At 36.6% G+C, this 27,832-nt stretch overlaps 1 protein-coding gene across 6 annotated transcripts in view; it reads right to left on the bottom strand.

Moving 5' to 3' along the window:
* The window catches only part of EFCAB11 (EF-hand calcium binding domain 11), a 180,613-nt gene that overhangs the window by 95,395 nt on the left and 57,386 nt on the right, over positions 1-27,832 (bottom strand). Inside the window, exon 7 of one of the 6 annotated variants that reach the window (XM_027844898.1) lies at positions 10,203-10,303. The exons of the other annotated variants lie outside the window; for them this stretch is intronic. Coding sequence (XP_027700699.1) covers positions 10,300-10,303 — 4 coding nt within the window. The 3' untranslated portion in view covers positions 10,203-10,299. Of the gene's footprint in view, positions 1-10,202; positions 10,304-27,832 lie in introns of those variants that run through there. 6 annotated transcript variants of the gene reach the window in all.

Raw genomic sequence — 27,832 nt, 5'->3', positions numbered from 1 at the left:
TAGGAATGGTGACTTATTTATGAAATAGTAGAATTCTTTAAAGTATTAAAAGAGGTCTCGCTTGTTAATTTTTTCTGGGGGGGTACAGACTAACATATAATTTAACTGAATATTTATTCATTTGAAAACACAATTAAAATGCCAAACTAAGAAACTGAGAGACGTGATTCATTTATTTAACTACCAAATGTTTGAGTATCTACTATGCTCAAACTATACTATAGACAAGGTACTGTTATGTAAAGCACTGAAGAGAACACAAAATATTAAAAAAAAAACAAACCGTTCTGGCCTTGATGGAGCCTCAAGTCTACCAGGGAGGATACAACAGGTAGATAAATAATTATAAAGCTGAAAATTGTAATAACTGATAAAAAGAGTTGACATGTATAGAACATTGACATCTGAGAAGTGCTTAGCATAATCTCATTTCATCTTCACAACAACCTTTTGAGGGAGGTGCTATTATTAACCAACCCATTTTTTTAGATGAGGAAACTGAGGCTCAAAGAGGTTATTTCTTGTTCAGGATCATGCAGCTATTAAGTATCCAAAGCAGGATCTGAATCTTGATTCTAATTCCACTACCCTATTCATTGCTTTCATTATGGAGAAAGAATATAAAATTATAATAACCAATGTATGAATACCTAGGTCACCTAGGTGGCGCAGTGAATAGAGTGCCAACTCTGGAGTCAGGAGGACTCATCTTCCTGAGTTCAAATCTGGCCTGAGAGCCTTACTAGCTGTATGATCCTGGGCAAGTAACTTAACCCTGCTAGCCTCATTTTCCTCATCTGTAAAATGAGTTGGAGAAAGAAATGACAAACCACTCCAGCATCTCTGCCAAGAAAACCCCAAATAGAGTCGTGAAGAGTCAGACACAACTGAAACTACTGAACAACAACAGAAAAATTGTTATGAGAACTTCATTGAGGGAAGCAGGAGATAAAACTGAAAAAGAGGGTGGGTCCCAAGTGTGAGGGTCCTGAATGTCAGCCTTTAGTCTAAATGTCAGTTTAGACTTTTCTTTTATCTAGGCATATATCATTATTTCCATTTTTAGTCTAAAATCAGACTAATTTTCCTTTTTGGGCTTTAGGTGATATAAAACATACCTTGGATAGTGGATTATCTAAGTTCTTGTATTGGGGATATATTCTCCCCATACCCAAAGATATCTACAGAGGATTTCCCTCCAAAAAGATGGAGAATCAGACGAATATTGAAAGAGGAAATTAACTAATATTCCTAAAAAAAACCCCTCCTAAATTGTAGCTCATGATCTTTTCTGTTAAAGAATGAGGTTGTATCTGCCAGCTCATCCTCTTAAAGCCTCACCTTTAAGACTTTGTGCTTAAAGTCTAGGGGAGATACCACAAGGCTGTAAGACTTCTTCTTAAGTACATGAGACCTATAACTTCCTTTTACTTGTAGAGAGACATCTGCCTACCTAGGTTTCCTTTTTCCTTTTCTTTTTTTGTTTCTTAATGGATCTCTTTTAAGCTTCAATGGATACTCCTTCACTCTCGAATTCTGGGATTTTAGTAAAGTTCATGTTCCATAGTCTTATCCATGCCCCTCCTGATTTTTTAGGCTTTCTATCTGGAAAGAATTCATCTATCTGGATGTATCTTAATTTCTTTAGCCTGTCCTCATAAAGCTCCTATAGCATCTTGCCTAGCTTCACCAGCTTGATGCATTAGGGTAGATCAAGAAGACTAGTAAAGGGACAAAGAATCAGAAAATTCTTTCAAGCACTATGTGACCATAAGCCACTTGAGAGCAGAGATTATCTTTTTGCCTTTCTTTGTATCCCCAGTGCTTAGCACAGTGCCTGGTACATAGAAGGCAGTTAATAAATGTTGACTTGACCTTAAGTGTCTGAATTAAAGGTCAGTCTGGACACTGGACGTGGTTTTGTCTCTACAATGAGCACTTTGGGCAAAAAACTTAATCTGTTTTGGCCTCACTTTTCTTCATGTTAGATGACCTCTGAGGTTCCTTCCAGCTATAAATCTATAAACCTAGGCTCCTTCATTTCCTATGCTGCCAATGAAAACCTGACAGGTGGCAACTCTACTCTTTTCAGATTTAATGAAAATCAAATATAATATCTCAGGCAAACAGATTGCATCCAGATAGATGTAATTTATTTTGCTGTCTTTAACAAATCTCCTTATTAAGCAGCATATGTCTCGATTCACAACTGGCTGCACCTGATTCCGTATTCATAAAGTGTCTTAAATATTCCAGGCCCATGTAAATAAACACAATGGTAAAACAACAGTTTTTTTTCCCCAAAAGGTTATAACTAGAGGTTTCCATTCATTCTCCTTCATTATACTTATCTAAACCCTTTGTCATTACGTAAGTTAAAACACATTGGGAATCACTAAAGCATTTATTAAGAGATACTAGTAAAAACCACTATTATTCTAGCATATACTCCAGAAATTCAGAAAAGACAACAGATTATAAAAACATTCTTACAAACAGGTGGTATATAGAATGCTAGCTTAGGCCAAGAATCAAAGACAGGTGACTAAGGAGGGGAAAGCAATATTTTAGTCAGACATTAAACATCTGCATCATATTTTGGCACACGTGTTAACATTCAGGAGCTTTCCTTGAAGCTACAATGTGTTTTCTTACGGTAACAGATTGCTTCATTTCATTGGAAGGGAAGTGATCCAAATTATACTTATAGGATGATAATCGGTTATGACCCAGAAAGGGAATCTAGACTGCTCTCTGAAGACATTATCTAATGAATTTTTTAAAAAAGGTCAACAAAATTCTGGACATCATCCGGGAGAGTACTCAAAGAAAAAAGAATGGATAGCATTATTTTAGCCTTTCAAAAACCGAGTATCAATAAGTACTGAATGTATTTCTTAATGTAACATCTCAGGAGAAAGAACACAGAGAAACTTGAGAGGGGGTAACTGAAATGCTCATCTCTGAATCCCATATGCTAAGCACAATACCTTATGTAATACTAAGACAATTAATAAATGTTTGTTGAATTGAATCAAGGAGACAATGGGCTCTGTAGTGAGGAAAGATGAAAATAATTAGGATTCTTCATTCTGGAAAGACAAAGGCAAGCTGAAATCTACAAAAGCATTCTTAAAAAACCTCCATTGGCTGTCTATTGTGTTCTGCGTAAAGTTCAAATTTCTGTATCTGACTTTCAGGTTCCTATATAATCTGGGGCCACAGTACCTTTTTGGCCTTACTCATTTTATTTCCCTCCATACACCTAGAGTCCTTTTTACCTGTGGAACATCCCTTGAACTCTGTTCTCATGCTGCTCTCAAAGTCTGGGGGTGGAAGGTGACGGCATGAAATGGCACTATAGTCAGAGATGCTAGATATGAATCCTGCCTTTGAAATATGCATGACCTCGGGCATTTAATAGCCCTGGACCTCAGTTTCCTCCTCTATAAAATGAACGTGTTGGACTATTTGGTCTCTAAGGTCCCTTCCAGTTCCAGATTTATGAGCCTATGAATGAATGTCCCCCCAACTCTCTTTGCCTAGGGAATTCATATGGATCTTTTAAAGCCTGACTTCATGTTGTCTCTTCCACCATGGAATCTTACCTAACCCTCCTTGGATTTCTATAGCATTTTGTTTTGAAACCCTCTAATGTCCTAATGTATACCATATTGTGTATTAGTTAATTTTTGTGTATGTTCTCACACTATTAGACTATACACTCTCACATGAAAAATTGCCCAAGGATTCACTGATAGGTACTGCTGTCAATCATACTTATCAACATGCAGAGACATTTCAATAACTGGTTTATTATACACGTGGAGCACAGTCCCATGGTACATGACAACCAATGGGCCTGACCAATGTTTTCAGAAACCTTTTATTGGTTTTAGTTACTAGGCAGGATGGATACAATGGGATTTTGCAGAGGGCAGAAGGGGAAGGTAAAGATTTACACATCAAATAACAGATAGCAGAGGGAAAGATCTACATCAGGTAAAATAATAAACTTATCAGCAAATACTAGCGGATTTAACTGGAATTTGCAGACTAACCATTAACACTAGAGTTATGGGCTGGTGACAGAAAATGCTCATCATAAGTAAATAAAGTTAATAAAGCTGAGCTAGAAATTCTTGTATCACTAACCAGTTAATCACCTGAGCTAAAGTTTGATGTCTCAGCTAAATACTACAAACTCCAGCTAGTGATGTGACCTGCTGTCTGAAGCCAATGGCAGTCAGCTTTTGGTTTTTTAAATAGATGAATTTTAGTATGTTACCAAAAAAAAAAAAAGACCTTCCATGCCTATGCTTTGTAAGGTTTTTAGCATAAATGATCGTTGTACTTCGCCAAAGGCTTTTTCTGCTTTTCTTCATAGCATCACATGAATTTGAATTTGTTACTTTTGGTAGTCTTAAATAATTAGGAACTAACTTCAATTTTGAATAAAGCCCAGCAAAAAGAAAGAGAGGAAGAAAGACAAAAAAATCATTGCATAATTTTCTTCTTTTAGAATGTTTTATAGCAATACAAATATGTGAATGTAATGAAATATACACACTTTAATTGTATCTACTATTTCTTGGCTTCCTTTAAAGTCCTATTTCCTGAGCTTCACCGTGGCACAGGTTCTCAAAGGTTAGGCCAGTGTAAGTAGCTCTGAAAGATCTAGTAAGCTTCAGCTATGGACTCAGGAATGGGCTGTGTGTCTGGCATTTGAAGAACAGACTAGCTAAATATAGCCAGACATTTAGCTAAATGCACCAGGAGACTGGTCTCTAGGTAAAGATTTTTTTTTCCTGAGAGCAATCGATGAAAATCATTCAGTAATGCATGGAAAGGATGTAGTCTTTGCGGAGGAGTTTTTGCACCAGAGACAGGATTCACTTCATGAATCCTCTGATGGGCTAAGGTATTTCAGGCCCCTCAATTTTATGGTTAGGTCCTCTCTTCAATCTATTCTTCAGAACATTGCCAGAGTAATTTTCCTACTGCATAAATTGCATCATATCCTTCTTGCTTGGGAACTTTTAGTAGCTCCCTATTACAAAGCAAATTCAAACTTATTCTCTTGGCATCCAAGGTCTTCCACAATGTAGCAGCTTTAATTTACTTGTCTAGCCTGGTCTTACATTATTGGTCTTCATGCATTCTTTGTTCCAGTCAAACTGGACTTCTAGCCCTTTGCCAATTTTGTTTGATACCCTCTGTGTATATCATCCTCTACCACTGGAAAAGACTCTCTTCACATTTCTCTACCTGTTGAAATTTTGTGCTGGGCACATAAGATGTGTTAAATGTTTATTCCTTTCCCTTCCCTTCACCTTTTCCACCCCAACCCTGTGCATTTACTATATTTTAATTTGCATTATATACATACATACATATATACATACATATATATATATATATATAGGCAGAGCTCTTGATCTTTCAGAAAACTCAGTTTACTTATCTGTAACAATGTCATAAGATTCATACTATCTATCCCATAAGGTTGTGAAAAAAGTACTCTGAAAACCTTCAAGCACAAGTGAATCGTTATCATTAAAATATCTTAACCCTCTACTAGACTATAGGCAACTTGAGAACAAGGACCTTCATATTACATGTTTAATAGATGTTTACTTAAGTACAAAAAATGGTCACTGAGGTAATGTTTTAGATTGATAATTATTCAAAAAGATGTATAGAAATACTTGGACATATTCTCCAAATAACAACAGATGATAAATCACATCAAAAAGATTGGAACTGCCAGACCTTGTCAAGGCATTACAAATCTTATTCATTTTTCCATATCTATTACAGGTATCTCTTTAGACATTTCAAACATAGAAGTCTAGCATCCTGCCCAATCAATCAACATTTGAAAATTTTAAAAAAGCAACAACTAGAAAGGAAAAGTGTTTGGGAAAACAAATTAGTTAAATATGTGGTTGCTAATGAAATGAAACTGAGATTCCTTCATTAACCTTGTTCATTAAATTGACTCTTTAACAGAGCCCATTTAAAATGTTTAGGAGCTTGAATTGTTATTATTGAAATTAGCATTTTTGCAGGCAGTACACAATGAATAATGTTTTGAAAAAGTAAGGCACTATGAGATGCATATTCTTTAAAAATATTAATAGTTACACAAATTTTAAGATACAATATTTATGTATCAACACAAAAACAAAATTATTAAAATTTACATTTTCTTTTTCAAATAAAGCAAATAATTTTTTAAAAGCTAAACAATGTACTTTAAGGTCTTTGCAAAGCTTTTCTTCTAGGTATTAATATTAAAATAAAATACTTAAATGCACATATTCACTCCAAAATATTTTATTATATGTGAAATTGAAGTATTCTATTCCAGAATAACCTGGCATAAAATTCACCAAATGTATCAATTAATTACAAACATTAATTAGGTGTTTACTATTTACAAGGCACTATACTCATCACTGGGGACACAAAGAAAAAAACAAAAACATTCCTTGCTCTCAAGAAGCTTTCACTTTATTTGCTCCTGCTGTATTTATACATGAAAATGACTAATATTTAAAAACCATTAAAAAACAAAACAAAACAAAACTACACTTTTTTTTTCCTACAAATATGTTAGGACAGAGATATGTAAGTAACACTGAAATCTACCAAGTAAGGAAAGGGAAAGTTACTGAAATAGATTCCATTTTTATAAAAATTGAGAATATAATTCTAAAGTAAATCAATGATATAGCATAGAGAAAAGAGTACTAGTCCAAGAGTCCAAAAGAGTGGGTTCTAGGCTGATATCTGCCAGTTATTAGCTATGTAATCCTAGGTAAATTACTTAATCTCTATTGACCTGAGCTTTCTCATCTGTAAACTGAGTCCCCTTCCAGATCTAAAACTATGATCTTATAGAATATTTTTTAAAAAATTAGAAGAGTTCCTAAGGAGATCTGGCTTACTATTTGAAAAAATTAAATTAATTTTGTATCATTTTATAATTGATTCTATTCTGTAACGTATCCTGTCTTATATTACTGCCCCATTTTGTGGGATTGCTCAAGAGTCTCTGTTTCTTTGCCTCTGAGCTAAGTTTAGAAGTTTGAGTCTCCTGCTAGTCACTGTTCTCTTTTTGTCTCAAGGAAATCTGTTATTTTGAGGGATACAGGTGGACACTAGGGAGTCTGGTCTAGTATCTTGACACCACCAAGCTGTCCTTCAAGGATATCTGGTTTGTTATCCAAAGGAGTCTTGTCCACTGTCTCTAACCTTGTAGGTGGAGTCAAACAATGAACATTTCTTAGTCACAAGAGGGAAGGAAAAGGTTGTTGTTAGCTCTTCATTCCCAATTTTCAACCAATCATGTAACCAATTGAATTATTTTTCCTACCTACCTAACTGTGTTCTTTGTTGTCATGTATTCCCCAAAACTATATGAAGGTTAGTAAGCTCTACCTCAGGGTTTCCGGTCATTACGAGAGGCCACTGACCCAATTTATTGGTTACTGCTTAGACTAACTAATAAACTGATCAAGCTCAGACCACTGTCACTTTACCTTAATTTTCAAATGTAAATTATTACTACTTGTTGCCAAAGGAGAAATGATAAAAACCTTCAGGACACGTAACCTCTCCATTGGACTTTGCGATGAAGATGATGAAAGCCATATCACAGCCAACATACACTCAAGACTTTGGGAAAGTAGATTTTTCAAATGTTCAGACAAAGGACAGATCAGGTTTAGTGTTCTAATATTTTATAGGGGATGTTGGTCTGGGAGGAGTGTGTAGGTGTCAAAGAATGAAATTCAAGAAACATGTAGAAATCATTTTGATGATGGAGAAGAGATTGACATGGCACCACAGGGAACTAACTAGTGAACTCAAATTGTAAGATATGTATAAGAAGAGGTTCTAAAACAGATTCAAAACTATCTCAGATAGTGGTATTCAGGGCAGGAAACAATGAGAAGGAAAATGGTGACTACGTGACTTATTGACTAGGAGGATTCCAGTAGGTTTTTTTTTCTTTGTACCCAGTGAAATTGTAAAAGTGAATCAATAATTCTCTTTTTTTCAGCTTGCAGCCCCCAGCCAGTGGGTCACTGCTCTCCCCCCGCCCCCCCCATCACCATGAAGAAAACAAAACAACAATACTTCCTATTCTCTAAATCTCTCTATTCTTCTAGACACTGCCTGCTGCATTTGTTCAACAACACATATAGATCAGAAATGCAATGTTTATCCCAGGTGCTGACTTGGGAGATAAAATAAACAGAAAGGTAAACAAACTTTTTAAGGAACAGAGATAAACCTTGCTTACTGTGAAGGAAGGTTTTGGGAGGAGTGAGGGAGTCTAAAGAGAGATGGGGAATGATGACCTGCCCACACAGCCCCATTCCTGAAGTCTGGCTCTGACAAGCTCTTGGAGCTGTCTCCACATGTTTGTTTCCAGCTTCTTGCCATCTCTGGCTCTGTGGTGGATTCACTGCTCCTCCTGCCCCTTCCATGCTGCTCCTCTGTTTCCCTTCACCATAATCCCTTAGAATGGGAGGGGCAAGTTTGTCAACCAAAATCTGGTTCCATCAGTCACAAGGTCAAGGCAGATTCCCTGGGAGACTGAGGAGAGTAATCCTAGGGGTCTTTCTGCCCCTAAACAGCAGGCATACATCTTCAGCATCGAGATCTCTTGGGAAATGCCAAGAAGAACTGCACTTATCATTGGAGGAAATACCATTGTTTCCACTACTGTAGAATCCCTGAGAGTAAGGTCCTCAACTCTTCAACCATTCAAGTTGGTTGGTCTTGGGGTTAATCCACCTACTGAACTGTTGTGAAAAACTGCCTGTTTGCCTTATCTGTTTGTTCCATTAAGAACTCAGGCAGTAGAGGCTTATGAGTAAGTATTTAATTATAGTAAGCTTCTTGACTTTTCCCTCTCTTTCTCCATCTTATTTATAATGCAGGCATCTTTGATTCTATAACTAACTAGAAAAGCTAAGTTGTAACTACTATAATTTAGAATAATCCATAATATAATGTATGATTTTATTCAAAATTATAATCATACTTAATCATATTGTTAATTTTCAAGTTTCATGTACTCCTTTCACACTTTATTGAATGACAGAATCAAATAATACATAGGGTATTCGAAAATAATAGCTGGATTTGTGTGGATTTAAGCTATTAAAGTTTAGAACTGCGTAAGACTTTTGGGAGATCTTAAATGTACACATGCTTGTCTTGTTACACTGATTCACTTGAAAAGTTAATATAGAATTAAAAAAACCTAATATTTGCAAACTCTTCCACAAAAGATAATGGTAGAAAAAAGTTATCATGTTAAGAAGGTATTTAAGTCACTAATTTTTTTTACCTAAACTGACTTCTTACTAAATGAAAATAACATAAGTATTTCTCACTTAAAAAGGTGCATTTCAGCAAAGTTAGTTGTAAAGTAAAAGCTTATCATAGTCTCTATTGGCTTCTGTTTTAAAACCAAAGACATTCTACCATAGTAACAAATTTCTCAGTAGGCTTAACTGAGAACTTTGAGGTCAGTAGGAGTTATAAAGGTGATTTTTCTTATTCCAGGATATTGGAATTCATCAGCAACATTGTGACTTGTGGGAATGATCTTTAGAGTTTCTAGGGTTTGTCATAATCTATGGTATTCTTGTCCCTCTCTTATTCAATTTACCTTTCTGCCCAAAGAGCAAAGAAAAGTTTCTGGATCCTCTGGATTATCTGAGTCCACATGGACAACTCATGGAAGCTTGGTGTTCACAAACAGAATATTAGAACTGGAAGGGACCCAGGGGATCATCTAGTCACTTACCTATGACTAATAAATGATATACTCCTGCCTAAAAATGTGTTTAATTCAAGTTATTAGATTAGATAAATTTATTCAAAATTTTATCAAGGACAAAATTGCTTATATCAAATTTACTTAAAAGGAAGGATAGAAGGAGTGCCACTGAAGTGAACACTACTGTTTAATTTATGTATTTTTGCCTTGCTAATCTTCCACATCAAAAATGGAATATAAATCCATCCTTATTTTAAATCCAGCTATTAATTTAATTAAGTTTTGCTACCTTGAGATATTACATTATCTTCTAACCAAATTACCTTGTACTTTCTAGCAGTAGCATTAGCTATCTCAATATGCAGCACAGATATTCTTGTAGTGCAAAAGATAGTGAGAGGTGAAACAATGTGAGCATATTATTGAACAAAAATGCTCATACAATGTGATTCCTTTTTCCATCCTGGAAAAGGAGACACGACACCTTAGATCAGTCATCTGGGAAAAAGAAACAGATGAACAATGGCAGTCAGATCTGCTTTTGTAAATAATCAGGCCCCTATATCTCTGTTGCAGTATGAATAATTGTATTTACAGGCAACACATATGAAGGATAAAGCTATGGTTTCCACCCTTTGAAGGAATGTCGTTTAACTCATTCAGTTTTAGAGGTTAGCTAGGGTACATTACAGTGCAGTAGCAAATTAAATTAAAAATTTGTCATTTTCCACACTTAGCCTGTTAAAGGTAATATATTGGCTTTCAAATAATGAACATAGACAGAATGAGAAAATACCTTATTGCTTTAAAACGAATGATTGCATCTCATTTGAATAACTTAAAAAACCCATCTCTACACTCTACATTAGTTTCTACAAAAATAAACTCTTAGAAGTAATTAATAGTTTCTATTTGTTGTTACTGTTGAATTGTTTCAATCTTGTTTGACTCTTCATGACCCCATTTGGGGTTTTCTTGGCAAAGATACTAGAGTGGTTCGCCATTTCCTTCTCCAAATCATTTTTCAGATGATGAAACTGAGGCAAACAGGGTTAAATGACTTGCCCAGGGTCACATAGCTAGGAAGTATCTGAGGCCAAATTTGAACTCAGGTCCTCCTGACTCCAGGGCTGGCACTCTACCCACTGTACCACCTAGCATAAATTGAAAAGACAAGGGCCTGTCAGTTTTTTTGGTGAAACACATCTTGCTTTCTTAAAAAAAGAAAAAGGGTTACAAGTTCTTGAGAATCTGACAATACCAATACAAAACTCAAGGACCAAACTATTTAATAATAGATAACATTTGCATAGTGCTTCCTATGTGCCAAGTGCTGTGCTAAGCACTCTACAATTATTACCTGATTTGATCCTCGCATCAACCCTGTGAGGTAGGTCCTATTAACATGCCCATTTTACAGATCAGGAAACTGAGGCAAACAGAAGTTAAGTGATTTGTCCAGGGTCACATTGCTATTAAGTGTTCAGGCTCCATTTGAACCGAAGCCTTCCAAGCTCTAGGCCTGATGCTCTATCCACTATGCCACCTAGCCATCCTGTTAACTATTTTCTTGGGTTCAGACTTGTTAGAATGTTAGCAACTTTCCCCACCAAACGTATATGCTGGATTTTGCTCAGGTAAATCAACATAAAAGGCAAAATGGAGCTAAGGCAGTAAAACTTGGAATCATGTCACATTTAATTGTAAAACAACTTCGTCGATGGTTGAATGGAATAAAAAACATCCATCAACATTGTGGCTTAAAATCTAACTATCTGGGCCACAAGTCACTTCAGCTTTCTGGGTCTCAGTTTCCTCATCTGTAAAATTATGACTAATATCTAACTCATAGGTTAATTGTAATTGTAAAGCTCAAGTGAAATAATTTATGTACATCTATTTTGTTATCATACGGCACTATGCAAATGTTGATTATCTTTAATATTAGATAATCTTTGCGCCCCCTTAAAATTACCGAAACATGGAACCAAGGGAAGATCAATAACTACTGACTTATATTCTTACTTTCTCATTTATTTAAACGTTTTATGAGGGCATCCAGGGCACAGGAGGATTAGAGGGAAACATGAAGCAGGTTTTCACAAGCCATATTCCACAGCACTACACCTTATATACAGTTGACTAAAAGTTTAAAGCAAACCACAAGATCCCACTATCCTTACTGTTTGTAGACTACAAAAAAACATTTGATTTAGCAGATTTAGAAGGTGCCTTCAAGGCTTTCCTCCAACCAGGTGTAACCTATGCATACTCTAAAATTACACAAGATTCCTTGAAAAACATAACAAAAGAGAAAGCCTGACCATTAGTAAGGCATAAAACAGGGAAACCATATTCTCAGAGAGGAGATGCAGTACAAAGGACAAGTCAAGGAGGGATGGTGAGTTCTTAGCGAAGCCCCTGTTTGCAGATGACATTGTGTGGATTGCATCAAAAGTCAGAGAAGAGCCTTCTAAAGGAGATCCACAAGAATACACAAGAGCTTGCCCTAACCATCCTCACTGGAAAAACTAACTGGATCAGGAATTCCTAGGGCCCAGGCTATAACATGCAGTTGTATGTACAACCAGAAGAGCTCACCTATCAGGACATATATCTGGGGCAGATTCCACGGAAATGACAATGAGCTAAGCCTAGAACTGAATAGGAGTAGTAGGAGATTGAGCTCCTCCTCCTTTGGGAAATTGCAAAGTTCTATTAATGAATCCATTCTTCTCCCTGAAACAACAGTCCATATTTTTAATATGAGCATCTTTCCAGCATTATATGGCTGCAAGTAATGCAGCATTAGAGTATCTGGAAAAACTAAAAATTAATATCACTCTTCAGTATGACAACAATGGAGAGATATGTGGTGAGTGTGAGTAAGCTGCACCATATTAGAAATAAAGTGGAGGAGGAGGAAAGTAAAGGATGTATGGATAAAAAATTCATGAATGAAAAAGAAGATGAACTGGTCACATGGTCAGAGTGAGGAATAAACAATGGATGTTGTATTCCACTGGCATTCTTAAAATGTCAAGAGAAAGAAAGAAATGCCCTTGGCATGCTGGATGGCAAATTTATGGCAAATTGATAGGAGAACACGGACCAGAGTCCCACAGGATGGGTAGGTTTAGATGGGTTGTGATCCTTATCACTGGAGGGAATTGTCACATTGATAAAATCACCAATCCATTTGAATATTTTTGAGAATATGAGTTTCCTTCTAGTTCTTCAAATGCAGGTTTCTATGATAATATCTGACGTTTACATATGACTTTACAGGTTATAAAATATTTTTCTCACAATCTGAACTAACTTCTTTAAAAAATGGAGGTATATTCTACAAATGTCCTAGCTTTAAAAAGCAGGATGTAGTTAATTAGTCATCACAAAATTATCTAGGTGCTCCTTATCACTAACAATCCTGTGAATAAATAAAACTATTTGTGACGAGAAGAGATGATTCAAATTAAAAGAATCTCCTACAAATACTCCTCCATAATCAATGGGAAACATTTTTTTTTTTGTTATCGGCATCAACAAAAACAGAAATAATGAAGTTGAGATGAGGGAGAGGCGTTAGGAAAGATGATGAGTTCAGTTCTGCACATGTTGAATTTGAGGTGCTTGAAGGACGTCCAAGTGAGAATCCACTAGGTAGTTGGGAAAGTAGAAGTGAAGAAACAGATATTGATTCACACTAAAAATAAAGATTTGGAAATATAGAGGTAATAATTAAAGCCAAAGGAGTAGATGACAACAGCCCTGAGCCAGGGCAGTCAGATGACAGGTAGCACAGATTAGGTAAGCTAGGCTTTGCTCAGAACAGAATGTCTAAATCTAGATCCTTCGTCTGCGATGGTTAGGAAGTCTAGCTGCCTAGCAGAGATTTGGGAATCTATATGAGCTTAGGACACTAAAGTGTAAAAACTGCAAAGGAGATAACTGTTTACTTCACTTAGCCTGGATTATCCAAAGCTTCAGTCTTTTTATTAATATAGTGGCTTACATTCCTTATCCATAGCCGGTTGGGCCATGGGCAGGGCCTACCAAATTTTCTTAGGATCCAACTGCCCTAATGGATCATGTATTTAAAAATATACATGAGATTTCTCAAAGAAAGAATCCAGTGAAAAGAAGAATGACGATAGAGCCTTGGGGAACACCTACCCTTAGAGAATAGTAAAAGGAAGCTGAACAGGTTGGAGGAGAATCAGAAGAGGGAATGGGCACGGAAGTCAAGAACAGGAGACTATCTAAGAGAGGTAATCAATAGTATAAAATGCTGTAGAAAGGTCAAGGAAGATGAAGACTGAGAAAAGGCCACTGACTTTTATCATTAGGAAGTGATTTTTACCTTGAAAGAATGATGTCAAATGCGTGGTGAGAAAAGAAGCCATATTAAAATGGCAGTGAAGAAAGAGGAGGCAATGATTGTAGACCGTTATCAGGCGAGTTGTGAATGGGAAGAGGATATGGGATAGCAGAAGGCACGCCAGTTCTGCAGTCAGTAGAGACCTGGGTTCAAATTTTGTCTCTGACCCTTACAAACCTACGTGAATCGGAGCAAGTCACAACTTCTCTGGGTGTAATCCATAAAATGGCCCCTAAGGGCCCTTCCAACCCTAGGTCTATGACTCCTATAATGCTTTGAGTGAGTGGGAAGGTTTTTGTTTTGTTTTTAAGAATAGGAGAGGAATGGATTTGGTCACAGGCAAAGAGGAAGGAAAAGGAAGGAGGAGAAATTGAAAGTGAGGATATAATAAATTAATTGAGCCCCAGAAAGGGATGCTGTCAAGTATATAAGTATAGGAGTTAGACTTGGCAAAAACAAACAAACAAATAAACAAACAAACAAAAACAGGATCTAGGACTTAAGGGAAGGAGAGGAAAACAGGTAAAGATCTAGATGTTTTAAGACATAGAGAAGAGGAACCTCATAAAAGATAGTAAGTAATGTTAATGATGTTACTATTAAAACAGAATTAGGAGGGACAGCTAGGTGGTGCAATGGATAGAGCACCAACTCTGGAGTAAGGAAGGCCTGAGTTCAAATTCAACCTTAGACACTTACTAGTTGCGTGACCCTGGAAAAGTCATATAACTCCAATTGTCTCCAACCTCCCCTTACCCCCAAACAAAACAAAACAGCATAGGCATGCCTGGCAAAATTTCTGTTCTGGGGAGAATAGTGGGCCTACCTATCTTCCTGCAAGGTCTAGCTCAGGTGCACCCATCCTCCATGAAACCTTTCCGATATCTCCAGGTCAAAGTGATCTCTCTCAAATATTCTTAAGACATTTCATCTGAACCATTCCTTGTCCTTCATCACATTGTACTTTGCATCTTATCCACCTCTTTTAGAGTGCAAGTTCCTTGAAGATGACTACCACTATTTTTTTTTAATCTTTATCTCCAGTGTCTTGCACAGTACCTTCTACATAATAGGCTCTTAATAATGTTTTTTAACTTTTACAAATAATTCTGGTCAAAGTGAGACTGAGATGATAGAGGAAATTCAAGGCATTATCAACCTTTCTTTACAGCGGTCAATTTTAAATAGACTAATGAACCAGAAATATTCTGGGTCAAAAGACAACACAATTGCTTTTGTCATAAAGGGAGTGTAACATATACATCTTATTAAGGATGCTCTACACAACCAGCCTTTTCAGTGATCTCTTTTCAATGACATTCTTATTCAGTTTTCAACAGCATAAAGATATAGACAGTTCATAACCTGGGCAAAATTCCACCTCTTTCAGTAAATTCATAACTGGAACCCATTAAGACCAGTTGAGCCAACTGATCCATCTGTATTATACTTGAACATCTGCCAGTTAACACATTTTTCCTGGAGCAGCCTCAAGTAGATTTAAAATTTTGTTTTCCATTATAGAGAAAGTTAACAGAAAATACTGCAAAAAGGTTTTATAGTAATGAGTAACATGCTAAGGGATCACTTGGGATAAAAGGCTTGGTGTTAATGTTAATGCTGTATAAGCTTTCATGCTAATAATGTGGCAAAGAGGGCCAAAAAAGCATCAGGAGAGATGAATGTTATCTAAAACTTAACGGCCTTGCAGGTCAAATAAGGTTGATTCTCAGTCATAGAGGGTTTGATTATCTAGACATTGAATCATTCAGGTCTCTCCTTTTCCTTATCTTTCTTTTTCGACTTTGTAGACTATTTCACTATTCATTAGCAGTTTCAACAAATGTAGGTCAGGGGAAATTAAAGGAATCACAGAATTGAATTTTAAAGCTGGACAGGTTACCTTAGAAATCATCTGCTCCAAATGCATTATTTTGCAGATGAGGACATTTGCTCAAGGTCAGATGGTTACTAAGAATAAAGCTGGGACAGATTCCCGAGGTTGGATTCCCAGAGAAGTACTCTTTCTATTGCCACTGAATTGGGAATTAGTACTAGAAAAGAAGGAAGGAAAAATGCATTTATTAAGTACTACTGTTGGCCAGACACTATGCTAAGCACTTTACAAATTTAGCTTATTTGATCCTCACAACAATTCTGCAAGGGAGGTGCTAATGTTGTCCCCATTTTACAGCTGAGGATTCTGAGGCTGAAAGAGGTTAAGCGACTTTCCCAGGTTCACCTAGGTAGCCTGAGGCCTGATTTGAATTTTGGTCTTCCTGTCTCCAGGCCAAGGGTGCAATCCATTGCTACTGGGAGACCTAGAAAATAGGTTGCTAGGGTGGAAATGATGAGAACCTTGGGGAAAAGTGACCATTGAATCTTAGAACTTGTGATGAATTAGCAAAAAGTTAGGCTGAGGACAGGCACCCTAGATCTTGGCAAAGAAGATTTCAAAGGGTTCAGGATCCCATGAACTAAATAAAATTCTACAGGAAAGTCAGACATAGAGAGATGCAAAGCTCTCAAGAATGAACTTCTGAAGACAAAAAAGATAGAATTGCAATGAGGAGAGGAACAAAAAAGTTAATTAAAGAAACAGATGTGGATGTATGAGGAACTAGTTGATCAAGTTAGATATTTAAAAGACACATCATACTAAACATGGAAGAAAGGTCAGGTAATGGAGGATGGATGTGAAGTGTGCCCAAATCATGTAACAACAGTATTAGGAATGCTAAAGCAGAAAATGAGCTGGAGTTGGCAAAGACAGCTAAATGGAACAAAAAAAAATATTTGTTTAAGTGTTTAAAGTGATGATAAGAAAAACAGGAGAATCACGGAAGAGAGGGGCCTGCCGTTCAACTCTTTATTTTCCTTCTATTTCCTCTGCCAAGTAAAATGTTCTTTAGATTCAAAAGAAGGGAATAAAAATTGCTAGCAGAGAGTTGAGATCCAAGAAAAGTAGCAGGTAAGAGAGCCCCTAGCTGCCCTCAATCAGGTTAAGTCACCAAGCCCAGATAAGTCACATCCAATAGTGTATTTTTAATAATACTAATATTAATAATAATGTTTAATAACCAGCTCTCTGGAAAGGGAGGACATACTTTTAAGTTTAATCTGCATTGTTTACATTTTCTCTCTTACTTCTTAAGTCTAGACAATTAAGAAAACAATACATCAAGCCCTGATTTGTACCTTTTGCCCATTTCTGAGGTGTAAATGCTCACACTGAAAATGTAATAATTGGCCCTGTCCAGCACATCCCTGATCACATTCCAGGGTACTGATGTAATTTATGAGCTGCTAAAGGCAGCTTGGTGGCACAGTGGATAGTGTCGGACTTGACACTAGGAAGACCTAGGTTCAAATCCTGCCTACCTTAGACACTTATCCATGTGATCCTGAGCAAGTCATTTCACCTCTGTTTCTTTTAGTTTCCTCATCTATAAAATGGGGATAAATAATAACAATTACCTCACAGGGTTTTTGTGAGAATCAAATGAACTAACACATGTACAATGATTTATAAAACTTAAAGCACTATATAAGGCTAGCTTTGATTATTATTATTGTCATCATTAATACTAACAGGGGTTTAAGATTATGGAGAATAAGAAGGTACTATGAGACTGGAGAAGAGCAAATGGACCAATTTTCTTTCTTTCTTTCTTTCTTTCTTTCTTTTACACTTTTTAGGCAGTTGGGGTTAAGTGACTTGCCCAGGGTCACACAGTTAGTAAGTGTCAAGTGTTTGGTCTGAGGCCGGATTTGAACTTAGGTCCTCCTGACTTCAGGGCCGGTGCTCTATCCACAGCGCCACCTAGCTGCCCCTCAAATGTGCCAATTTAAAAAAAAAAAAAAAAAAAAGGAAAAGAATGGAATCTGTATACAAGAAGCCAGGGAGGATAACTTTGCTTCCTGGTAAGATTCTAGAACATATTAAAACATGCCAAATGAACATCTTGAAGGGCAGCTGGGTGGCACAGTGGATAGAGTGCTGGGCCAGGAGTGAAGAAGACTCATCTTTCTGAGTTCAAATCCAGCCTCAAACACTTACTAGCCCTGCGACCCTGGGCAAGTCACATCACCCTGTTTGCCTCAGTTTCCTCATCTGTAAAATGAGCTGGAGAAGAAAATGACAAACCACTCCAGTACATCTGCCAAGAAAACCCCAAATGGGGTCACAGAGAGTTGGACATGACTGAAAAATGACTGAACGACAACAGAACATCTTGAAAACGAGGAAATGAACAGAAATAGCCAGCATGGCTTCCAGATTCCCAGATCAACTTCATTTCCTTTCTTGATGGGGAAACAAAAGTGGTAAAGAATACTGCAGATATATACTGTAGGTTAGCTAGAATTTAGCAAGCATTTAATGAAGTTTCTCATGGTATCCATAGGGCCAAGATGGAGAAATGAGGGCTAGGTTTATGTATGTGAAGCTGGTGGAATGACTTGTATATTCAATGCCAGTTTTAGAGGAGGCTTCTACTGGAGGGCTCAGGGGATCTGTGCTATTTAATATTTTTTATCAGTGACTTGAATGAATGAATAAGTATTAATAAGCATTTATTAAGTACTTACTATGTACAAATCACTGGGGATACAAATAGAAAATTAAGACAGTGCCTGTTCTCAAGGAGCTCATGTTCTCAACACATACTGGATTTCATCATGCTCTCAGTTATCCCATCACCCTGCATCAAATATGAAACTCATATCTCCAAAATGCCCTCCTTGGCCCTGGTAATTAGAGAAGGACAGTAGAGAGTTCCTCCCAGATTTAAGGAGGACGACCAGGGCAGCTGTCAAATCAATTCCTAATCAGCTGCATTCCCCTAGATTTCATCATGCCCCAGCCAGGTACACTTACTACCTCCTCCGCTATTAGCTTCTTTTTACATGTTGTCTTCCCCCATTAGATTCTGGGTTCCTTAAGGGCAGGGATTGTCTCCTGCTTTTCTTTGTATCCTCAGAGGAGCTTAGCACCCTGCCTGGCACTTGGTTGGTGCTTAATAATTGTTTACTGACTGACATATATGGAAAGTTTCAGTTGACAATCAGATGCAAAGGTCCCATGATCTTTAGGATATAGCAGCAAAGCAGAGGGTGATATCTCTACTGTCATTTCTATTGAAAGAATCTTATCAGTTTCTGATATTGAACCATTTCATTCGACAGTGGTTGGGAAGCATTGTTATTTCACAGGCTCTCGGGTTCATGATGCTGGGCTGTCTCCATTAGGGTCTGGGGAAGGTGAATGAAGGTATAGATGGCATACCAAAATAGATGGCAGATCAGGATGCAAACATTGGCTAGGAGATCTAGACTAACCTAAGAAGATGAAATGTAAGTACCAGTTAAAGAATGCTTGTAAGTCAGACAATTCCAGATAACTGATAATAATAATAATGTTAGCTAATATTTATATAACATTTACTATGTGCCAGGCACTGTGCTAAAAAAAGATAGTATCTGAACTACATAGCTATATACTGCACACTTTGTAGTTATATATCTATCTATATGACATATAGATAGATATATATATCAATATTATTTAGCTTTACTTAAGAACAGCCCTTTTCAAAGGAAATCTGAAATCCCTTATTAAGGGCACACATAAGGAGAGGATTTCAGAGGGAGGACGATGACTCTTTCCTTATATCATAGTTATGTTCATCTGTCTTCCCTTTCCACACAAGAATATTCAGACAAGTTATTTTCCTCATGTAGATATAGTCACAAAATCACTTTCTTGATTATCTTATTTTCTCAAATGAATTTGTATGACAGAAGTTATAAAGTTACTAGCTAATTTGAAATTACCTTAGTTTTTTCAGCCTACAGAGTTTTTAGAAAGAACAATAGCTGGGAAAGTGAGTTTCTTGAACTACTTGGGAGAAGGAGTGTTTCTCTCTTTACTTTCTCCCCCTTCTCTCCACTAACAAATTGATATTCCTAAATGGCATGACCGTGTCTCTACTCTAACTCAAGAATCTTCCTTACTGGGTTTACTACTGGTTCTGGGATAATACACAAACTTCTCTGTTTGGCATTTAAAGCCCGAGACACCCTTGATCAAGACTATTTTTCCAGACTTATTTTACATTATCTCTTTCCTCCCCTTCCCTCCCCCTCTTACCCTTCACCTTCCAACATGGTTCAGCTGAACTGGCCTACTGCTGCTTCTCATATAGGATGTTCCATCTCTCTCCTTTTGGCTTTGGCACAGGCTGTGTGCCCCATACCTAAAATGCTCTTCTTCTTCGTGTGTACCTCTTGGAATATCTAGTTGCTTTTGAGGCTCTGCTTGGGTGCTATCTCATGTGTGAGAACTTTCCTCATCCCCTCTCAGTTGTTAGTGCTTTCTACATGTCTTTAACTTATTATTTACTAATCTATCCAAGCATTGATTCCTATCTCAACCTTCTCAAGAGAATGTAAGTTCCTTTTGGACAGGGATGAGTTTATTCATGTCTGTGTTTCCTCAGCATCTAGCAAAAGGATCTGCTTATAGTAAGTGCTTAATAAATGTTGAATCAAAGTTAATTGAGTATTAGAATCCCTTAAGCCAGTGTCCCAAACTTATTTCTTTACTATCTTTTCCTTATAATATGATACAATTTGACTCTTCTCCCTACTCTATTCTCTTTTCAAGGGTCATCAAAGTCTAAAATATCCAATGTTCTTTTTTCTATCCTCATTCTCTTTGACCTTTTTGAACCCTTTTTATATTGTTGATCATTCCTAGTTTCTTAAAACTTTCTTTCCCTTGGCTTCACTGAGATTCTACTACTCTGGTTCTCCATATGTACATATTATGTTAGCTTCCTTGGTTTGTCTTTCTCATCCTAACCCTTAATTTGTGGGTATCCTCTAAAGCTCAGTTCTCAACCCTTGGTTCTCTCTATATACTCTTTGCTCTGTGGTAATGAAGGTTTCAATTATCAACTTTATGCTGAGGCTTCCTAAAACTAAGTTTGAAGCCTTATCTTCATATTTAAGAGTTAATCAGGGGCAGCTAGGTGAAACAGTGGATAGAGCAGTAGCCCTGGAGTCAGGAAGACCTGAGTTCAAATATGGCCTCAAACACTTACTAGCTGTGTGACCCTGGGCAAGTCATAAACTCAACTGCCTCAAAAAAAAAAAAAGTTAATTGGCCAAGATGGCGGAGGGAAAGCAGTGACTGTCCTGAGCTCTTTCCCAAAGCCCTCCAAATACCTAAAAAAAAATGTCTCTAAACAAATTTTAAAGCAGCAGAACCCACAAAAAGACAGAGTGAAACAAATTTCCAGCCCAAGATAACCTGGATGGTTGATCAGAAAGGTTTATCGCGCGGGGTGGGGAGAGGAGCTCAGTTCGGTGTGGGCATGCAGGTTGCAGCTTACCTGGAGCAGGCCTCAGAGGACTGAATTGCGGGCAGCTGTGGCGGTTTCCAGACTTCTCAACCTCTGAACGCCAAAGACAACTTAGAAGGTCAGTGGGAAAAGTCTGTGACTGCGGTGAGAGAGGAGCTAGGTCTTAGCTGCAAGTCTTGAGCACGGCCCAGGGCCGCGGCTTTTTCCTGAGCTTCCAGCCCACAGACTGAGGGAGAATCGAGTGGCTGATCAGAGGGGGATTGCAGGGATCTCTTTGTCAGTGCTGAGGCAGGAATCTCTTGCTTTAGCAGTGCTTGGATCTGGGTCACAGTTCTGAGGGGCGGTTCTGGGGTGAGGAGCAATGCTGGTGAGGTGGAGCTTGTTGTGGTGGTGGAAAGGAAACACCTCGCCCTTTATCATAGCACCTTAGAAGAACTGAAAATTTACAGGTCCCTAGAAGTACCTCTGAAAACAGCTGTACAAACTCTGAAACTTGGGACAGTACACTCTTCACGTTGGAAGCAGACTTTTACCTTAACAAAGAGTTTAAGACTCAAATAATTGGCTGGGATCATGAGTACGCAGCACAAAAAGAGTCAGACTATATTATCTTACTTTGGTGACAAAAAAGATCAAAACATACAACCAGAAGAAGACAACAAAGCCAAAGCTCCTACATCCAAAGCCTCCAAGAAAAATATTAGTCAGTTTCAGGCCTTGGAAGAGCTCAAAAAGGATTTTGAGAAGCAAGTAAGAGAAGTACAGGAAAAACTGAGAGTTTTGCAAGAAAATCATGAAAAACAAGTCAACAGCTTACTAAAAGAGACCCACAAAAATACTGAAGAAAATAACACCTTAAAAAATAGCCTAACTCAAATGGCAAAAGATGTCCAAAAAGCCAATGAGGAGAAGAATGCCCTAAAAAGTAAAACTGGCAAAATGGAAAAGGAAGTCCAAAAGCTTACTGAAGAAAATACTTCCTTAAAAATTAGAATAGAGCAATTGGAAGCTAGTGACTTTATGAGAAATCAAGACACTGTAAAACAAATACAAAAGAATGAAAAATTAGAAAACAATGTGAAATATCTCATTAGAAAAACAGCTGACCTGGAAAATAGATCCAGGAGAGAGAATTTAAAAATTATTGGACTATCTGAAAGCCATGATCAAAAATAGAGCCTAGACATCATCTTTCAAGAAATTATCAAGGAAAACTGTTCTGATATTTTAGAACCAGAGGACAAAACAGAAATTGAAAGAATCCACTGATCTCCTCCTGAAAGAGATCCCCAAAGGAAAACTCCTAGGAATATTGTAGCCAAATTCCAGAGTTCCCAGGTCAAGGAGAAAATATTACAAGCAGCCAGAAAGAAACAATTCAAGTATTGTGAAAACACAATCAGGATAACACAAGATTTAGCAGCTTCTACATTAAGGGACTGCAGGGCATGGAATATAATATTCCGGAGAGCAAAGGAGATAGGATTACAACCAAGAATCACCTACCCAGCAAAACTGAGCATAATCCTGCAGGGGAAAAAAATGGTCATTCCGTGAAATAGAGGACTTTCAGGCATTCTTGATGAAAAGACCAGAGTTGAATAGAAAATTTGATTTTCAAATACAAGACTCAAGTGGAACATGAAGAGGTAAACAGGAAAGAGAAAATCATAAGAGACTTATTAGGTTGAACTGTTTACATTCCTGCATGGAAAGATGATATTTGTAATTCATGAGACCTTTGTCAGTATTAGGGTAGTTGGAAGGGAAAAAATTATATGTACATATATATAGATATAGATAGATAGATAGAGGGCACAGGGTGAGTTGAAAATGAACGGGTCATATCTGGAGAATAAAATTAAGGGGTGAGAGAGTAATATACTAGGAGAAGGAGAAAGGGAAAGGTAAAATGGGGTAAATTATCCCACAAAAAAAAAAAGAAAAGAAAAGGCTCTTACAGTGGATGGCAAATGGGGGAAGGTGAGAGGGAATGAATCTTATTCTCATACAATTTGACTTAAGGAGGGAATAACATACACACTCAATTAGGTGTTAAAAAAAATGTTTTCACATGCAACTGGGAAATAAGAAATACAGGAAATGGGGTATAGAAATCCATCCTGCGCTACAGGAAAATTGAAGGGGAAAGGGATAAGAGAAGAGGGGGAGAGATAGAAGGGAAGGCAGACTAGGGCAAGGGGTATTTAGAATGCATGCCATCTTGGGGTGGGGGGAGGGGTGAAATGTGGTGAAAATTTGGAACTCAAAATCTTGTAGAAGTAAATGTTGAAAACAAAAAAAATAAATAAAAATTACCATTAAACAAAAAAAAGAAAAAAAGGAAGAAAAAAAATGTTAATCCCTTGTTTCCAGATTTGTTCACTAGGATGCTGAGTTTGAGGTGAAGAATGGACGTGTACAAAATGCATTATCTTCCTTCAAAAGTCAACACTTTCTTCCATTCCTAATTTCCTCATATATATCAATAGCTCTACCCTTTCCCCAATCATCAAGCACAAAACTTGTGAGGCACCTGCAGTTCCTTCTCCTTTAATTCCTAAATTAAAGTTAATACCAAACTGTGGTACCAAGTCCTGACGATCCTGTCCCTTTCAGATTTGGATCTTTGTTGTTCCCAATGTCTTCATTCCAGTCTAGGTACCCATCAACTTAAAATGTCTAGAGATTTTGGGTTAAGATGGAGTACTCTGTCCTTAGGGGCCAGGTGCCAGGAGGGCTCTGACTGGGAAGCTACAGGGGGCAGTGAAAAGCTGGTAGCACTCTGCAGGTTAAAAGGAGGCTGGACTCTATCAGTACTCTAAGTTCAGACACACCAAAATGGGTAGAAGCAAAGGTAGGAATCCAGGAAATTAAGGTTAGGACCAAACAGATGCTCACCACATTATTCAGCAATGTGAAGGGCGGCAGAGTACAGCCATGGCACAAATTCATAAACCAAGAACTTAGGCTAGAGATATAATTGAACAGAAAAAGACACTGAACACTAATAAAGAAATAATATGTGTCAAGAAATACCCAAGGAGTATATCTAAAAGAAGAGAGTAACTATATAGCAACTTTAAACAAAACTTCAGATGTGAAAAGGCATGATCATAAGGACTCTAGTAGTATCTGGAATATAATGAAGCAAAAAACAAAATTAAATAAGGGTCCTGAAGAAAAAAATTAGAAGGAAAATAGCTTAGAAGTTGGACAACCTTACCTAAGCAATGGACTCCCTGAAAATTAGGATGGAGCCAAGAAATTTGAATGCATCCATGAAACAACATGAAGTAGTATGGGAAAATAAAAAACAAAACAAAAACAAAACAAAACAAAACAAAACAAAATCAGAACATTAAAAAAACAAAGGAGAAAATATAAGTAAGGTGTATAACATAAAAAACAAATGACAAAATAAATTTTAGGTGCTAATTTAAGAATTATCAAACTGAAAATCATGATCAAACAAAAAGACTAGGTATCATATTTCCTTCTTTTTTATTCTGAACTTAACTTCCTTGCCAAGAAAACCCAAAATGGGGTCACAAAGAGTCGGACATGACTGAAATGACTGAAAAAAGCAGTGCTTACAGAAAAATTTATTGCTCTAAATACTTTCATCAACCAAGGACAGAAAGAACATACTGATGAATTTGGCAGGCAACTAAAAAAACCTAGAAAAACCAACACATAAGAAACCCTAATAGAAAAGTAAAAATTCTCAAAAGAGAATAATAAAATTAAAAGCAACCCTTTTCCCTTCCCCCACCAACTCAGTCTCAAACAACAACCAAAAAACCACCAGTGAATTGATAGATAAAACTAAGAGTTGGTTATCTGATAGATAAAACTAGGAACTGGTTATCTGAAAAACTAATAAAATAGAAAGGCCATTGGCTGATCTGATTTTTTTTAAAAGAAAAGAAAACCAAATTTCCAGTATCAAAAATGATGAAGAATTCACAACAAATAAATTAAAAAAAGGTAAATTATTAGTAAGTATTTTGCCCAGTGGGCAGCTAAGGGGCACAGGGGATAGAGGGCCTATAGTCAGAAAGCCTCATCTTCCTGAGTTCAAATCTAGCCTCACATACTTATTGGCTATGTGACCCTGTGCAATTCACTTAACTCAGTTTGCCTCATTTTCCTCATCTGTAAAATGAACTTGAGAAAGAAATATCAACCAGTCCAGTATCTTTGGCAAGAAAACCCCAAATGGGTCACGAAGAGTTGGACGTCACTGAAAACAACTGAACAAATTTTGCGCAATTATAGGCCAATAAAATTAATAACAAGTCAATTAGATGAATATTTATAAAAGTACAAAATACTAAAATGAAAAGAATACAGAATTTAAATGTTCAAATCTAAAATAAAAAACATTGAAAAAGCCATTAATTATCTCTCAAAGGGGGAAAAAATCCTCTAGGAACATATGGATTTGTAAGTAAAATCATTCAAACCTTCACTCAAAATACAATGAATTCCAATATTGCAACAACTATTTGTAAAAACAGAAAAAGAAGGGATGCTATCAAATTCCTTCTGTGACAGAAGTCTGGTTTTGATGCTAAAATAGGGAAAGACAAGGCAGACAAAGAAACCTATAGACCAATATCCCTGATGAATATCAATGTGAAAAAATTGAGTGAAATATTGGCAAAGAGGCTGCAGCGACAAATTTAAACCGTTTTACACTATGACCAGATTGGGTTTATACCAAAAATAAAGAGTTGGTTCAATATTAGTAAAATAACAAATGCAATAGACAATATGAATAATAAGAATAAAAATTACATATTTATGCCTATAGGTGCAGAAAAAAAGTTATGGCAAAATACAACTACCATTTATGTTTAAAAACACTAAGTAGCATAGGAATAAATGGATTTTTCCTTATTATCACAAATAGTACCTATCTAAAACAAAGAGTCACCATTCCAAATAATGGAGGAACATGAAAGGCCTTTCAAATAAAATTGGGAGTAACATATAGATGCTTATTATCATCCCTTTTATTTGATACAATTATAGAACTGCTAGTAATAAGACAAAAAATTGAGGTAATATGCAGAGACAGAGAGGAAAAAATACTGCTTTTTTTTAGAAAATGACGTTCTACTTGGAGAACTCCAGAGATTCAACTAAAATTAATTAAAACAATTAATAATTTTAGCAAAGTTGCAAGATATAAAATAAACTCATCTTCAGCCTTTCTGTATGCCGTTAAGGAAACCTAGCACAAAAAGACAGAAAGTGAATGTCCATTCAAAATAGCTACAAAATATGTTAAAAATTTTGGTATTAGACTCACCCATATACACACAGAAACTATTATAATACAACCACAAAATACTCTCCACAGAAATAAAGGCAGGCCATAATAAATGGAGACATGTTAAGTATTTATGCTTGGGCCATTCCAATACAATGAAAATTACAATATTACCTAAGTTAATTTACTTACTCAATGCCATACCAATCAAACTACCAAAGAGTTATTTTACAGAAAATATAGTAACAGTTCATCTGGGAATAATGAAAAAAGAAAAAAAGAAGGGGGCCTAACATGAGATTTCAAACTATACCATAAAGCCATAGTCATCAAAACTATTTAACTATTAGTTAAAAAGAGTGAAGTTGATTAATAGAATAGATAAAGTACATGACATATAGAAGTAAATAAACCCAACAACATAGTGTCTAATAAACTCAAAGACCCTAACTATTGGGGTAAGGTCTCATTATGACAAAAACTGCTGGAAAAGTTGGAATGTCATCTCACAGAAATTCCTTCTGTGATATAAATTTTCACATCAATAAGTTCCCAAAGTATACAGGATATAGATATAAAAAGTTAGATCATCAAAAATTGGAGGAACAGGGCAGGAGACATTTCTTACTACTGTGGATAGGGGAAGAATTTTTCACCAAACAAGCAAATCACAGAGATAAAATGGCCAATTCTGATAAGCTAAAATCAAAGTTTTTTGCACCAACAAAATCCATGTAGTTAGAAGTAAATCAATACCTAAAACACTGGTCATGGGAAATTATTTTAGATGCAAGTATGTTAGTTTATAGTGGGTAGACATTAAAATACAGAAGGTCAATATGAAGAAAGATATGATAAGCTGAGTAAAATGTAAATTTTGCTTAGAATAGGAACTTAGAAAAGGGAAAATAGGAATTCAAACAGTTAAAAATTATGAAATGGCTGGACTTACGAATAGATTATTTATGGGTGGTGAAAAATACGTTAGTCTGAGGTTT

The sequence above is a fragment of the Vombatus ursinus genome, unplaced genomic scaffold (assembly GCF_900497805.2).
Source record: "Vombatus ursinus unplaced genomic scaffold, bare-nosed wombat genome assembly UNPS02014945.1, whole genome shotgun sequence".
Taxonomy (NCBI): Eukaryota; Metazoa; Chordata; class Mammalia; order Diprotodontia; family Vombatidae; genus Vombatus; species Vombatus ursinus.
This window is presented reverse-complemented; position numbering and strand designations above follow the sequence as displayed.